The sequence below is a fragment of the Marmota marmota genome, unplaced genomic scaffold, assembly GCF_001458135.2.
Source record: "Marmota marmota marmota unplaced genomic scaffold, marMar, whole genome shotgun sequence".
Lineage (NCBI taxonomy): Eukaryota > Metazoa > Chordata > Mammalia > Rodentia > Sciuridae > Marmota > Marmota marmota.
In genome coordinates, this window is record NW_025999932.1 from 15,428,713 (window position 1) to 15,444,357 (window position 15,645).

The following is a 15,645-nucleotide window of genomic DNA, read 5'->3' on the forward strand; positions in this document are numbered from 1 at the left end:
ATGTGAAGTACTGGCCCTGGAGGAGACATAGCGTGTATAACTGATTTGAAAAGCCATGTCTTTTGCAAATGGTATCCCTTGCCTTTTGATGACACTAGCACTAAGAATGGGCTGTGATGTAGATGGTACATGGCAGCTAGTTTTACTAAGTGCTTTGCAACAGAGAAGAACTCAATAAATATGTTTGTTGACTGATTGATAACTATAGAATGTGTCAATTTGGGTTTTAGCTGAAGTTTAGGAATTACGAAAGAAATTTAAAAGTCTGAAGGAGAAAGTAAGCATATCAACACCCTATAAAACAGATATAAATCTGTAATAGCCCCATTTTGGGTCTGAAAGTGTAACATTTCATTTTTATGACATGGAGCTCACCAAAGCTTTTGCTTAAATGTTTATGAGGACAAAGGAGAGTTTAACCCAGAGATGAAAATGATTTTGTTGGTAAATGACTCCCCAAATGATTTCAGACCACTTACACCTAATATAAATTGTGCAAAAGTTTTAGCTCTTAAAAATAGGTGGCATGTTTTTATTTCATTGTTGAGACCCTCATGATTCTCTGGACGTGTCTTAAAGCGGTGATGTGGAATGGGCTTTAGCATCTCCCAGGAAGTTATGCAGCCAATGCTGTGATTTATCTTCTCTGTCCCCATGTTATACAACTCCATTCAATTAAACAACTCTGCCTGAGCCGAAACAGAGTCCATGCCCCTTCTCTTCCCACTATTCTTCCACATGCCTGAAAGGAGAGCTTCCCAAGGAGGTAAAAAGAGTCCACTGTCCGTTGGGTAAGAGCTGAAAAACCCAGAGAAGGAGCAGGCATTTCCTGCAGGTTCCCGCAGCGCATACCCCTGAATTAGATTTGTGCATCCTTCAAGCCCGCGGAATAAGCAGAATGTCCTGGAGATAAGCCATCACTTTATATGTGTGTCTTATGATATTCCCCACTTGGGCCTCATCAACCACAAGCCACCTAATGGAAAGGAGCCTATGACAGGCAACCGTCCCTGCCACCACATGCTGCTCATGCAGCCTGGAGAAGAGCAGAGACCGAGACCAAATAAGTTGGGTGGTTTGGTTTTAAGGTTTTTTTTTTTTTTTTCCTCTCTGCTTTGAAAGCTCACTGCATTTTGCTGTTGTTATTACCAAGGGTTCATTGAAAATGAAACTGGGGTGTCCCAGTGGGGTTTTGCAGCAAATAGATAAAGCAGGTTCAGGCAAGACCATACAGTTTACAATCTGAAGTGGACAGAGCAGTAGCCATTTGTTTTCTGGGGTGAATGGAGCATAATTTATTCAGCTGCAGCAGAGGCTGAAAGCCAATCTGGCTTTGACCCATTTATCTTTAGAAAACTAATTAAAGTGGAGAATCTGGTTTACTGTTGTTATGGAAGTTTTACTTTTTGCTGTTCGGGCCAAGCGAAGGAGGAGGGTGTGTGTGTGTGTGTGTGTGTGTGTGTGTGTGTGTGTCAGTGTGTTTGTCTGTGTCATAGAATGTGGGAAATAATCAGTTTCACCTAAAAACGGTGGCTGAAGCTCTAGATAATAAAGCAGTTTCTTAAATACAGCCTGACATCCTTTTGAAATGCAAAATAGTGGAGCTAGCCGGATGCAGACTCTTTTGAGGTGACAAGGAAATGCCATGGCAATTTAAAATGAACAATAGACAGTTTCCCCAATCCTTACAACCAAGATGTCCTAAATCACACCAAAATGGCCCCAAAGAGGCATAGGAGAACGTGTTTATGACCAGCATTTTACTCTGAAACTCTTAATAACCATTGGACAGGAAATGATACTAGAATGTTAGTTCTTTCATCTATTTTGTATAGAAACAATAAACAAACAAACAAACATAGATCTTGGTGGTATTTTGCAAGCCCTTAAGCCTTCATGCAATAATTTTAACAACATACTTTTTGCCACTGAGCATATCAATGAATTTTAGAAGTGTGGTTAGTTTTGGAAGAATCATATACAAAAGAGCATTTTCCCCACCTCTCTTGACCTGGATAAAGGAGGCAAGCAGGGAAGTCTAGCAAACATGGGGATGGTAGTTTGATTTGCATTCATTTCAGTACAGTCAAGGAAGCCTTGGGGAAAACTATGAGGATCAAAGTAACCATCAGATAAGGAGACTAGCTCATCTGCTGGAAATATGGAGATCTTGAGGAACTGTGTTGGGAAGTGCAGGTATAGACACTGAGTTGGAGCTATTCTAGCTATCGCCTAAAACTAAGAAGCAGAACCCTATTTGTTCAGCCATGACAAGTCCTCCCACTCTCACTTAACATCAGGACGCCTTTGGCCAGCTATCTCTCCTGCCTCTTTATCAAGGTCTTCCCTTCCAGAATGTTCCTGTTCCAGGTTTACCTCTTTTAACTTTCTTACCTCATCCAAATTGCCCTCAGCTCAGAGATCTGGAATGATGAATGGAATACTACTCAGGGGATAATTTCCTTTTGAAACAAGTGATTTTTAGACACTGCATTATTAGCACTGCCTGGATTTAAGGCCAGGCAGACATGAGCTCCATGATGTCACAGTTGTGCTGCATGAATAAATATGTGCCCCTCAGGTGACAGTCATCTTCTCTCCTGAGTTCATGATGCCATGTAGGGTACAAGTCTTTATTAAGGAGTGTTATTATCATGGGATGGCATTGTGAAAATCAGACTAGATAACAATTTGGTCAAGTAAGATAAACTAAGAGTTAACTAATACAAACGTTTTCAAATAAATAATATCCAATCCTCCTTCCCTGGATGCTCTTAAAAAATTTAGCAAATTCAAGTAGAAATTAAAAGGAGTAAACAGCCTATACCATAAACTATTTCTTAACCTCCTAAATTCTCTATGTCCCAGCTAATGGAAAAATTAGCTCCTTATGCATGAGAGCTGGTGTTGGTTTGTTCTTATTATTAGTGAGGTAATTATTCGCTCAGCACAAAAAGAAAAGGGCAATATATTCTATCAGGGAAGAGCTAGTTTTTCAGGCGGACGACAATGCTCTGAACATTGGGATAGAATTTAAATCAGCCACCAAATGAGCTAGGCTTACACAAAGATTAGATTGAAAATGTTGCCACTGGGAAAGAATACCAAAATGGTTGTTAACCATAAACACCAAGCAGAGAGGAAACTCCTGAACAAGTTGGCCATGTGCCTTGTTCACTGCACTCCAGAGAATTTGGAAAGGGAGAGCAGAGATGGAGTTTCTCAGGAACACTCCAGAATGACTGCACAAAGACAAATGGGCATGAGAGGAAGAATAAGAAGACCAGTGCTTACACTATCCTGCATTGTCCTCCACACCGTCCTCTGGGAAGCAAGAGGAAACACATTTAAAGGAAAAAGAAAAAGAGATTATTCTATACACAATAGCACAGCACAGGTATAAAGGTCAGCTTTGTAGGTTGGCATCCCACCCATCCCCGCCCTGAATTCCCCTGGAACCACCAGTCAAATATTCAAGAAAACTGCACACACAGTAGGAGTGGAATACCCACAGGGATTTTCTGGGTTGTAAATTATTGCTGATGTGATAAGTTAGTTAACTTCCAAGTCTGGCTTTTTTTTTTTTTAATTTACTTTTATAACATATATGCCTCTAAGGGATACCATTTAAAGTACATTTTTTGCTTTAACATAGGAGCCAAAGTGAAGTCACGGAGAGTCTCTGCCCAAGTGTGTTCGGGAGCTTTCCAACCCATTGTGCTCTAATTTTCTGAGCTGTACAAATAATTGCCTTTTGGAGAGGAAAATTCAAAACTCCTCTGTGTGCTTTATTTTTGCACTCAATATGTCCAGTGAATTGAAACTTCGTAAAATATCATAGTTTTCCATCAAATTATTTAAGAGACATCAGAGTATAAAATTAAGGAAAAGGGAAGAGAGCCAATCTGTTTCTGAGTGCAAATAATCACCTCTGACCTATTTAATTGAAAAATTTTAACCTCTGGCTGGGGCAGAAGAGGGTTAAGGTGAGTGTCTGCAGCAGGGAAGGGACACATGATGCTACGACCAGTGTGTTAACAGGATCTGTTAACACTGTAACAAATCATAGCTGTTGGCAGTGAGATTATGATATTTTCCACCATTGTAAACAATTATACTGCACTAATAAAAATGTTTAAAAAAATTTTTTATTTGATTTTATTGTGATAAGAACACTTAACCTAAGATCTACCCTCTTAACAGAAAATAAAAGTGTGACATTTTCAGATGTGCTGACTTTCTATCAGTAGCTGAATTTATAAACATGTTCATTCATTCTCAGATAACAAAGATCACTTTAGGGGAGTTTGAAAGGTATGGGTGACCTTGACAGTGTTTAAGGGCCATGTAACAAATGGAAATGTTTCTAGTGATATAAAAGAATTTCCAAGTTCCTTATACATATGAGACAAGGCTAAATGTGGAATTGATGCATTTTTAAGAGAGAGTTTTCTTTTCAATTATTTTATATAAGTTTTTAACAGCAGCTTAGGGTTGGGAGCTTCATTTCTAAAACAGTCCTGAAAATTACAATTCACATAAAAAGTAGCTAGACAATAGATATAAGAAGAGTCACCAAGAGATCCCAGCCAATACCACAGGTACTCATTTAAATGGTATTAGGAAGTGACATTCCAAAGCCTTAGTTATGCTATTTTCATTTTGGCCCAAGAGTTGAGGTCATCATAGAATTCTTTTGATGCTGGCCTCTGAAGCATTTTATCTGCTGAAACAGAGATAGTAAGAGAAATCTTTCCCAATTATCCTCCTTTTCTGGAACACATGCTTCTTATAAATATTCAGGAATCATCTTTTCAGGGGAAAAATTAAAACAGCAGTAGGTAACCTGAGCCTTGTTTATAAACAGTTGAGATGGGCTGTAATGGAGAACAGACCCATCTGGCCCCTTCCCCATGGCTTGCTCCTCGAAGATGATCATATCTGACTGTTGGATCACTCTACTTTCCTACTCTACAGAACTGTACCTACCGAACCCTTAAAGGGAGGAAGGCCTTGGGGGAGCCAGGGGCTACAAATGGAGACTCTGATATTAGCTTCAGGCCCGGCTCCTGTTTCTCAAGAATAACCTTGGTGTAGCTTCTATTGATGTAGAAACAGCTTCTGACTCTTAAGAGCTGAGGAAAGCTGAGCTCCAGGTAGGCTTATAGCTGGCCGTTGCTGATTCTTACAAATTAGGAAGGGATTAGAATTTAATTCAATAATAAAAAAAAAAAAGAATAAAAGTGCCAATTTCACTTACATAGCCTGAACTCACACCTATGAGGAAATAGTTGGGAAAATATGTTTGGGAATAAAATTGGCTTATTAATTGGATACCTACGTACTGAGTCTGGTCCTTGGCTTTTCTTTATGGTTGGATAATCAACCATTATCAACTATTTTAAGAAAAAAATTTGATTAGAATACATTTTAGAGCTGGGTGTGGTGGTACATGCCTGTAATCCCAGTAGCTCAGGAGGCTGAGACAGGAGGATCACAAGTTCAAGCCAGGCACTAAGCAACTCAGTGAGACCTTGTCTCGAAATAAAATACAAAAAAAGTTGGGTATGTGGCTCAGTGGTCAAGTGCTCTTGGGTTAAATCCCTGGTATCCTGCCCCAACCACCAAAAATAAGAACATATTTTGGAGGGTGAATAAAATAGAAGATCAGTTTGCTATTTGTCAGTGCTCTTAAAGAACCCTTCATTTGGGAGTTTTTTGAAGATTACCAATGAAGTTCCTCTATAAAAGGTTGAAATTCCAATTTTCATATCTATTAGATTTTTAAACATCATGTGAAACTCCCAAAGCATTGATGCTTTCCTTCAATGGTGCTTAATATTGTTGTTCTGAGAAATATATTTTTCTTGATCAACTTCCCTAAGAGTTTAAGGGTGGGTGTTAATTTCTCTTGGGGATAAGAGTGAACTATGCTGTTTCAAAGTGAAAAGAATTCATTAGTTAATATAGATATCTTTATCTTGTTCAAATTAAATGCAATTTCAACCAAGTACATAATGGACCCTAGTTTTTTTTTTATTTGATTTTATTGTGATAAGAACACTTAACATAAGATCTATCCTCTTAACAGATTTTAAAGTGAATAATACAGTATTGTTTTCTGTGGGCACAATGCTGTAAATCAGAACTATAAAATTTATTCATCTTGTACCCCACCAGTTCTTAAATTGGGTTTTTTAAAAATGCTGAAAGGCCTTAACTCTTAATGACTAAATCCAGAGTCAACTAAAATGGGGGGAAGAAAGAAAAAGAACCAAACCTATACTCACCATTTGTGCTTCTGGTTAGAGAAATACACAAAGCAATTTAAAGCACATCCCAAACAGTAGAATCTAAGGAAAAGCACCATTCTTTAAAACAATAAGCTAATTGTTGGGCAGAATCTAATCGACTATTTAAAAGAAAAAATGGTGACTAATTTTAAACTTTTCCTGAAATTGTAAGCAAGGTACTATAGAATGCCAAAGTGATTATAGATATGGTACCTTTTCCAGAACCTACACTGAAGAAGATTTTATTTGCCAATAACTGGTAATAAATTAATAACAGTGAATGACTATACCTACCCCTTCATTTTGAAACTTCATGCATAGTCCTTTATATTGTAGGCACATTTGATTTTTTTATAGAGGGAAATGCTCAGCTGTACTTACATCAAGGCCAAACGCAACCAATTTAATCTTACGAGTTCTACATTGTAGAAGGATATTAACTCAAATCATAAAGTAATTTATAACAGCAACTAATAAAAGAATTTTCATAATCTGCAACCCTCGAGATCTGTGTTTATATGGCACAATCAGATTTGGTTCAAATGCTTTATGACCTTAAGGTTTTTATCTGTTAATTTTACATCAAGATAATTGGCAAAGAAACATTAGCAGCACTAACAATTACAGGTATATAAACTGTTTATAGTACTATAAATTGAAGAAATTGAATTAAAAATAATCAGGCAGTATTTCTTTGAAATTATGAGCTTTGAATTTTTTATGCCAAATTTGGTTTTTTAAAACACATTCAGAAAATTGTGTTTACTATGTTTATGGTTGTATTCTACAAGTAAATTGCTCTTAACGATAGATACCATTCAGTCACTGAAACATACTTAAATGGCTCAAAAAGTGATTATTTCTAAGGATTCCACCTTTTTAAAGACATAAGAAAGAAAAAAACGGTATAACCTTAATTTAGGATTTCTTGGCAGGAACTTTCTAACAGGCAACTTTGCATACAGGAAGTCTTATAAAGTAACATTGTATCAGTTGAATAATCATTTTTAAGAAATGAAGCGAAGCAGATGAATAAGACATATGCTATTGTAATTATATCTCTGGAAGAATTGGTAATTCAGTTTTTAAATTAATATTTCAGAAGAAATATGAAGTTGAACATTTGGTCACTGCTCCGTTGGATTTAATCGTTATTAAGATTTCTTAATCTAATTAGTTACCTAAAAGAGAGGTCCTATTACTTTTCAATATTAAAATTAAGAACAGGAGCAGAAAAAAAGAATGAGATGACTTTCACAACCAAACTGTTTTAGAATCCCAGAATCTATTTAGAAGAATGAACAAATGACCTTGGTGACAGAAAGTGCCCACAAGGGTCATCTATCCCACAGGACTCACCAGCCGGTCCAAACTTGTGCCTGCAGCAGTAGTGGGTCTTTCCTCGGGATTGTAGGGCCTAAAACGTGTATTAAAGTTTTCAGGAGCTGATCGGGCAGATCTGAGAGCCGGAGCAGGTTTGGGTTGGCCACATCCCTGAAAGACCTGGAGAGAACCATAGAAAGGTAAAGAAATCTACGTAAAGAAAGTTTCCTCTATTTTATTTTCACTTTTTAAAATTTTCCCTTTTTAGATATACATGACAGTAGAGTGTATTTTGACATATAATACATACATGGAGTATAAGTTATTCTATTTAGGATCTCATTCTTATGGTTGTACATGATGTGAATTTTCACTGGTCGTGTACTTGTGTATGAACTTAGGAAAGTGATGTCCGATTCATTCTACTGTCAAGAAAGTCTCCTCTTAAAAAAAAAGTCATTTTCATGGAATTCTTACCTCCAATACACTCTTAGTTAAAATTTAAACACATACAACCACCTACATGACAGAAAGAATTACCCAGACAGATAGACTGGTCCACTATGACTCTTAATTTTACCATATACACTTATTCCTCATTATTTTTCAGATTCTTGATTTGCAAATTTGCCTAGCCCTAAAATTCATATGTAAGCCCAAAATCGGTACTCACAATACTTTCATAGAATAGCAGCGGCAAGAAATCTGAGCAGCCCCAATTGCATGTTTGTGGCAGATTTTGAACAAAGCAATGCTTTCTGCTGTCAGTGTCAGTATCCTTTCTGTAGTCTATCTTATACCCTTTTTCACATATTTGTGCTTTTTTTTGTTTGTTTTGATGATTTCACTGTTTAAATGACTCCCCAGCATAGGGCTGAGTATAATGTAGTGCTCCTGAGTACAAAGAATGTGATGTGTCTTGTGGAGAAAATATTTTCCATAAACTTCATGCAAACCTATGTTCAATGTCATGAATGCCATATTAATCAAGCAAATATATATTAAATAAGGCATCTTTAAACAAAGACACAAAGAATAAGAATGCATTGACGGGCTGAAGATAATATTGTGACCAGTGGCTCCTAGGAGCCTAACCTTTATGCTTCCCATAGGAACAACAATTCAGTGTTTGCTAATTCAGTGTTTGTATTGACTTTCTACAACAAATAATGAGAATCGACTGTGTTTAAAATGAGGATTATAATAGTTACTTCACAGGATCATTTCAGGATTAAACAAATTGTGCCCCAGACACTTTCATGCACATGAATTGGCATTCAATAAACATCCCTTTGGGATCTGCCTTATCAAGACAAATGTATTTCATGTCTAGACTATGAGGCCAAATATTGTGAGGGACTCCCTTCTGAATAACAAAAACCTCTACTGGAAGAATGCTTTGAAAACTCTCTCCTGGGCCAACCGTGTAAAAATAGGACAAGCGCATGTGGATGATATCCACAAAATGACAGTTTCTTCTAATTTTGTTGACAGCTGTTCATGTCACAATTGGGGTTGCTGTGGGAAATCAAGCATCTTATTGTAATGAACTTAGGGACCTAGTTGCAGGTTCTTTTCCACCGTGACTTCACTCCAGCAACTATGCAAGAACCTCTTTTATTACTTTAGAAGCTTTTCACTCTGTGCCTGATATCCTGAGATTATACCTTGCCTGGATTTACAAGAAAGAGAGTCACATCTTGATGAAGTTTAACTTTAGTTTGTTCCATTTGTACATAGGGAATGATTTTTCTCCTAGCTATATATTTTTTTCTTTTTGAGTAAACTTTACTGGACTATGTGAGAGAATTCTTAACTCGCATGTGTATATTTACAATGCATTCGTTCCAGTTTTGTCATTTAATTCTTTGTTGTTTAACTTTAAAGCAAGCATTTTTCACCATGCATAGTATGTGATTCTACCGAAGTATGCAGAGAGCCCTTAAGTGCCATTCCCAATGACAAATTTTATCTGGAGACACAATTCATTTTGCTTTGCCGCTACAGCTAATTTCTCTTTCGTCGTATTCAGAAGTTCTCCTTTAGCTCAGCATTTCGAAGAGCAGCGGTACTTTGTCTTGGCATTCCTCAAGATTGGCCTTAACACACTATTGATTATTCTCTCGCACAATTTCTGAAGTTGATGGTGTAAACCCACTAAAGATAGTGGGCTCTTTTCTCCCTAGTGCCTAAATCACCTCCCTGTGGCAAGGTCGTTGTTGATGGAGGGCATTAACATTTCCAGAGCTCCAGGGATCTGTTGAGAGTGCTATTTTGAATTGCTTGGAAAATGACAGCTGACTTTTAAAAAATATAAAGCCCAAGGCGAAACAATAGGAATGGCCTTGCTGAGACTTCATGAAGCCAGGCACTTAAATAGTTAACAGACCCTCTTAATTTGCTCTTCTGGAAGAATCTGGCTGCGTGGGTTAAAGTGAAATCAAATGAAAATGGAATGATCTGGAAGGACATTAGTGTTCTGGGGAAATATTTCATCATAACAGAAAAACCTTCTTCATTTTTGTTGTTTGTTTTGGAGCGTGCTAATTATAAAAGAACATATTGGTGAATGTAGCCCAGTAGCTTTCCATTATTTATGTTGGCTTTGGATTTTGAGGATCACCTCACTGCAGAGCTTGCTGGGTCTAGGATCCAAATCGAAGAAATCACTGACTTCTAATTATTTTGGAAACAACACTTAACCTACAATCTGGTGGAAACCTACATAAAAATCTGTCACAATAACTTCTTATCTTGAAGGTCCCCTAACAGAGATTCTATCATACCCTTAGCAAAACAAAACTGCCAGAAGAAAAAATCCGTTAGTGTGGAAGTTCCAAGCCCAGGGATCAGGAGCTATTTTTTTAGAATTCTGCAAAACCTAATGAGATCAGTTGCAAGATACACCTGAGCATCAACTTGCCCTGCTTTTGCTTGGCGATGATTAAAGACCCCTGTATTTGTCTCATATGGAGAATACATTTTAAACAACAGATATCCGTCATATAACTTATTAGATAACCTACAAAGGGGAAGTTAACAATTTCATGTTTATTACATATTTCAGTCAGTTTTCTTTTTTTTTTTCTGCTGTGACCAAAAGATCTGACAAGAGCCATTAGAGGAAGAATGTTTATTTGGGGGCTTATGGTTTAAGAGGTCTCAGTCCATATAAGGTTGGCTCCATTACTTGGGGCTTGAGATGAATCAGGACATCATGCGGAAGAGTCTGGCAGAGGGGAGAAGCTTGGGGACATGGCACCAGGAAGTGCCATGTCCCATGACAAAATATAAACCCCAAAGGCATGTTCCCCACGACCCACCTCCTCTAGTCACAAGCTACTTGCTTTCAGTTGTAACTCAGTTCATCTCCACCAGGGAATTAATTCACTGGTTAAGTTAGGGCTCCAATAACCCAACCAGTTCACCTCTAAACATCCTTGCATTTCACACATGAGCTTCTGGAGGACACCTCCCATCTGAACCCTAACCCTACATGTGCTATGGTCCATCAAAACCTCATCTCCAGTGTGATGGGATTAGGAGATGGGCCTTTGGGAGATACTAGGACCTGTCCTCACAGATGGCATTATAAGAGAGGAACTGCTGTGTATGATTACTGTTTATGGTATTTTGTTATATCAGCTTGAACAAACTAAGATAGCACGCAAACTGTTAGCTAGAAAAAAATATTTTTTAAAAATGGGGTTCACGGGGTGTGTGACAAAAGGGATTTTATGCAGGAAATCTGAGACTATCTCACTTTTCTGAGTTTGTTATGACAGTGGTAGAGACAATGTGTTTTGTGGTTCAGGTGGCCCAGGGATTTAAGTGTGGCAATATTTAGATAAGAGAAGAGACAGAAGAAAAATAATGTGAAGTCCACGGCCTTAGATTAAACGAGAGACGGTAAAGAGGTCAGTGCTGGAGATACAGATTTTGATTATTAACCCAAGGATGGAATTTTAAGTTCTGAAACTGGTTGCAGTTACCCAAGGAAAGTATATAGACAGCTGGCAGATGGAAGGAGCTGGGATGACTCAGTGCTGTGCTAACATTTAGAGGGCCCTCTTGGAACCTCAGTTTCTTCCTCTGTCAAATGGGAGTGTTATGTTTAGATCTGGAAGGTGCCTCAAAGAATTATGGGTTGAAGGCTTGGTTCCCCAACTGGTGGTACTAATGAGAGGTGGTGGAAATTTTAGAAGGTGGGGCCTCGTTGGTGGAAGGAGGTCAACTGGGGGAATGTCCTTGAAAGTTATACCTTGTCCCCAGTCCCTTGCAATCTCTCTCCATTTTTGCTTCCAGATGCCATGAGGTGAGCTGCTCTGCTCTGGCACATGCTCCTTGCCATGATGTTCTGCCTCTCCACTGGCCCATAGTGATGGGGTCATGAGACCTTTGACTGAGACCTTTGAAAATGTCAGACACAACAGCCCTTTTCTCCTTTAAGTTGTTTTACTCAGGTTTTTTGTCATAGCAACAGAAAGCTGACTAACTCAGGGAATAATAATAGTATTTACCACACAGATAGTCTGTGATGAGAAAATGTAGTGGATAAGGCAGGAAAACAGAACCAAATGTTTAGATAAGTGAGTGCTTAATGATAATTAGTTAATTGTAGCATTCTCTAACCTATTCTTTCTAGAAGTCTTTGCTTTCTGAATTAGGAAATGTGAAGGAAAACATGCTGGGATGATGCTTCTTAAATGTTTTCCACAGAACATCATTTTCAGGGTCTCAAAGCTGTTACCTAAGCAATCGATTTCATGTGCCAAATTCTAATTAGGTACTTTTGCAAGGGCTTCATCATGCTAAGGTGTGTAGACTCTTCAAAGGGAAAGATGCTAAGTGCTAAAATTATTTGGCCCCAGTTTCCCCAGAAGTTTCTCACAAGACTGGTGACCCAGAGGACAACCCCTAAGACATATCACTAAGGTGGCTGCCAACTTCCCCAAGAGGCAGAAATGATTCAGATAGAACTGCATTCATTCAGAGGCATTTGGGAAGTCACCCTGCCCTCTCCCACCTTTAATTTGAGGAAAGAATACCATTTTAGACACTGAAGATCTTTTCTTTACAACAGAAGTTTCTAAAACAGGGAGCTGCAGGCTAAGCCACCAGATTGTGGAACAAATCATTAGCTGTATCCCTTTAAAAAACAGAATCAGTGTTACCCCCTGCCTGTTTCCCTCCAAGGGATGTTGAAAGGGATAATTAGATAACTCCAGCAAGTATGTGGAAGTCCCAATGTCCACGAAAACTGCAGATGTACAAAGGAATTATCTTTCCTACCTAGATGACTCTTAAAAAAAGAAAAAAAATCCTGTGAATTTTGAGAAGATATCTTGCTCATGAATCCTCTCTCTTAAGAGGATTAGGAAGATAATGTCTATTGGCATTCTGAGATTAAAGAAGCTGACATTAAGATAGCAAGTGTTGAAGGAAGAGGCATTTTACAGTATGGGAGGGGTAGAGAGGAGCGGGGGGTGTGGTGATAATGGGTTTAAGTGCTGTGTCTTAAGTTTCCAAATAGAAGCCTTTAGAACCTGAGTCTTGCTGCATTTTAAAATATTTCTCTTAAACTAACACGGTGGGTGTGCACTTTTTGTGTGTGTGCACATAAAGCTTTATGCCTATACCTCTTTGTCTTCTTTATCTCTGCATTGTCTTTGGGAGTTTGGTTACACACTCACAGGCAACCCAAGAAGCCATGGACACGGCCTCAGTGTCTGTGTTTTCAAGCAGTTCAGTCTTTCCTCTTTCTTCTCTGTGGGTTCTTATAACGGGGGAAAGATGCTGCCATTCCCATGTGCCATTTTTGAAATTTGCAAACAACTCTAATCTTTCATATTAAACATAGATCGTATTTGATGCTGCCCGGCTTTATCACTTGATGTTTTGAGAGTAATAGTTTATTTGCTTATTTAGAGTCTAACTTACAGTGTTAATGATTGAACCCTTTATTAGATGACTACTTGGAGAATTCCAGTCTGTCATTTATACCCAAGGAAACAAAAGCCATATTTTTTGGCGTCAGGTCTGTGTGTAATTTGGCCAGGTGTGGCCATTGTTTTCTACAACTGACAGCTGTGGTGTCAAGGGCCAGTGTCTCTGTCCATTTGGGCTGCTAAACAGAAGAGGTTACCATGGGTCATTTACAAAGAAAAGAAATTTATTTCTTATGTTTCTAGAGGCTGTGAAGTACAGATCCACAAACTCCAGCCATTTGGTGTCTGGTGAGGGTTCTTTAGAGGACTCCTTGCTGTGTCCTTACATCACCCAAGAGCCAAAATGGCTAAATGCTCCCTCAGGTCTCTTTCATAAGGGATTGAACCCTTAGTTACCTCCCAAAGCTCCTACCTCTTAGTATTAATACCGGTTAGATTACAATATATGAATTTTGGGTGGACACATATATAAAGACCATAGCAATAGTCACAAACAAGAGTCTAAAAATTTGGAGTACTAGCTTCAGTCCTTCTTCTTACACTTGTATGACCTTGAAAAAATATGCTCTCCTGAATTTTCAAGGCTATTGTAAAAACAAGATTCAGAGAAAAGATCCCCAAAATGAGGTATGAAAGTGTGTTATTTTAACTGAAGCAATCTATAATTAAATAGGAAAACAATGGATAATAAATCAAACTATGGATTATGCAGATTAATGCAAGAATAATTTAATTGCTATGAAGAATAAAGTATTATATATTTTGTTCATCATTGTATCCCAGACTCTATAAGAGTTCCTGATACATAATATGTGACTTAAAAACTAGGGAATGAGAGATTCTGTTTAAATTGATTTTTAGTTAAAATTTCCCCATTTTGTAAACATTCATTAAAGGTAAGTTAACATCCAGATTTCTGTAATGAGAAAGAAAAAGTAGGAAAGAAAAGAGAATAAATTCATATTGAGTGTCTATGACAGACACTTAACTGCTATGTGTTTTATAAACTTTATATCAAATAATCAATTATCTCTTCAAAATCAAGGTTGAACACTTTTCGTCAGACTTAAGAAAGTACAATGAATCTTGTCTCCATGCAAAAAAAAAAAAATCATTTGATATTTCCTTTACTCCATTTACTATGTCAAGTCAATGCAGAGACAATCAACAACTTTGTTTAAAATGATAACTAGAAGAAATCCTGTTTCTTCGTCATTCTATAATAGTTACAATATTTGACAAACCAGTTAGAAAGTAAAGGACCTTGTACGAAACTAGTCAGATTGACTCTCTGATTGGCTTGGGATAGCTAAGAGACATGGGTACTAAAATACAGTAATCTTCCTTTATCTGAGGGGGTTATGTTCCAAGACTTCCAGTGGATACCTGAAATTGCAGATAGTACTAAACTTCAAATAAAATGTTTTTTTCCTATACATATATACCTTGTTAAACTTTCACTTTTTCACTTCAAAGAAGTACTTTATGATGTCCCTTTGCCTATCTGAATTGCCAGCATCACTACTCTTGTGCTTTGGGAAAGTTATTAAGTCAAATAACTTTTATTTGAACATAAGTGCTGTGATATTGAGAGTCTATCTGATTAACCAACATAGTTATCAAGTGACCACTAGGCAGGTAGCATATACAGAATGGAAACTGTGCTGGTCAAAGGGATGATTCATGTTCTAAGCATGATGGAGTATATAAACACAAAATTCCATCTTGTTTACAGAATAGTTGTGCAATTTAAAACTTATCAATTGTGTACTTAATTTTCCATGTAATACTTTGGATAGCAGTTGGCCATGAAAAAAACTTTTTCTAAAACTGCAGAAAATGAAACCACAGATCTGAGGGATAATTGTAATATGGCTCAGAACTCAGGCAATGGCTATTGCTTATATTGAAGTGGCAAACAATTTGGACTCTTTACAAACCCACCCTTTCTGATATTCTCATCTGGTCAAAATGGGAAACAAGTGGGACATGGTACATGCCTGGGGGCTGAGGCAGGAGGATCACAAATTCAAGTGATCCTCAGCAACTTAGTGAGCCTTAAGTAATTTTGCAAGACCCTG

General features: G+C 37.7%; 1 protein-coding gene across 3 annotated transcripts in view; it reads right to left on the reverse strand.

Moving 5' to 3' along the window:
• Gpc6 (glypican 6) overlaps positions 1 to 15,645 on the reverse strand; it is a 1,056,803-nt gene that overhangs the window by 86,685 nt on the left and 954,473 nt on the right. For 2 of the 3 annotated variants that reach the window (XM_048800750.1, XM_048800752.1), the window contains exons 6-7: positions 7,653 to 7,796; positions 3,295 to 3,324 (exon numbers count right to left, since the gene is read on the reverse strand). In XM_048800750.1, coding sequence (XP_048656707.1) covers positions 3,295 to 3,324; positions 7,653 to 7,796 — 174 coding nt within the window. The remainder of the gene's footprint in view (positions 1 to 3,294; positions 3,325 to 7,652; positions 7,797 to 15,645) is intronic. The other variant, XM_048800751.1, reaches the window with a different exon arrangement.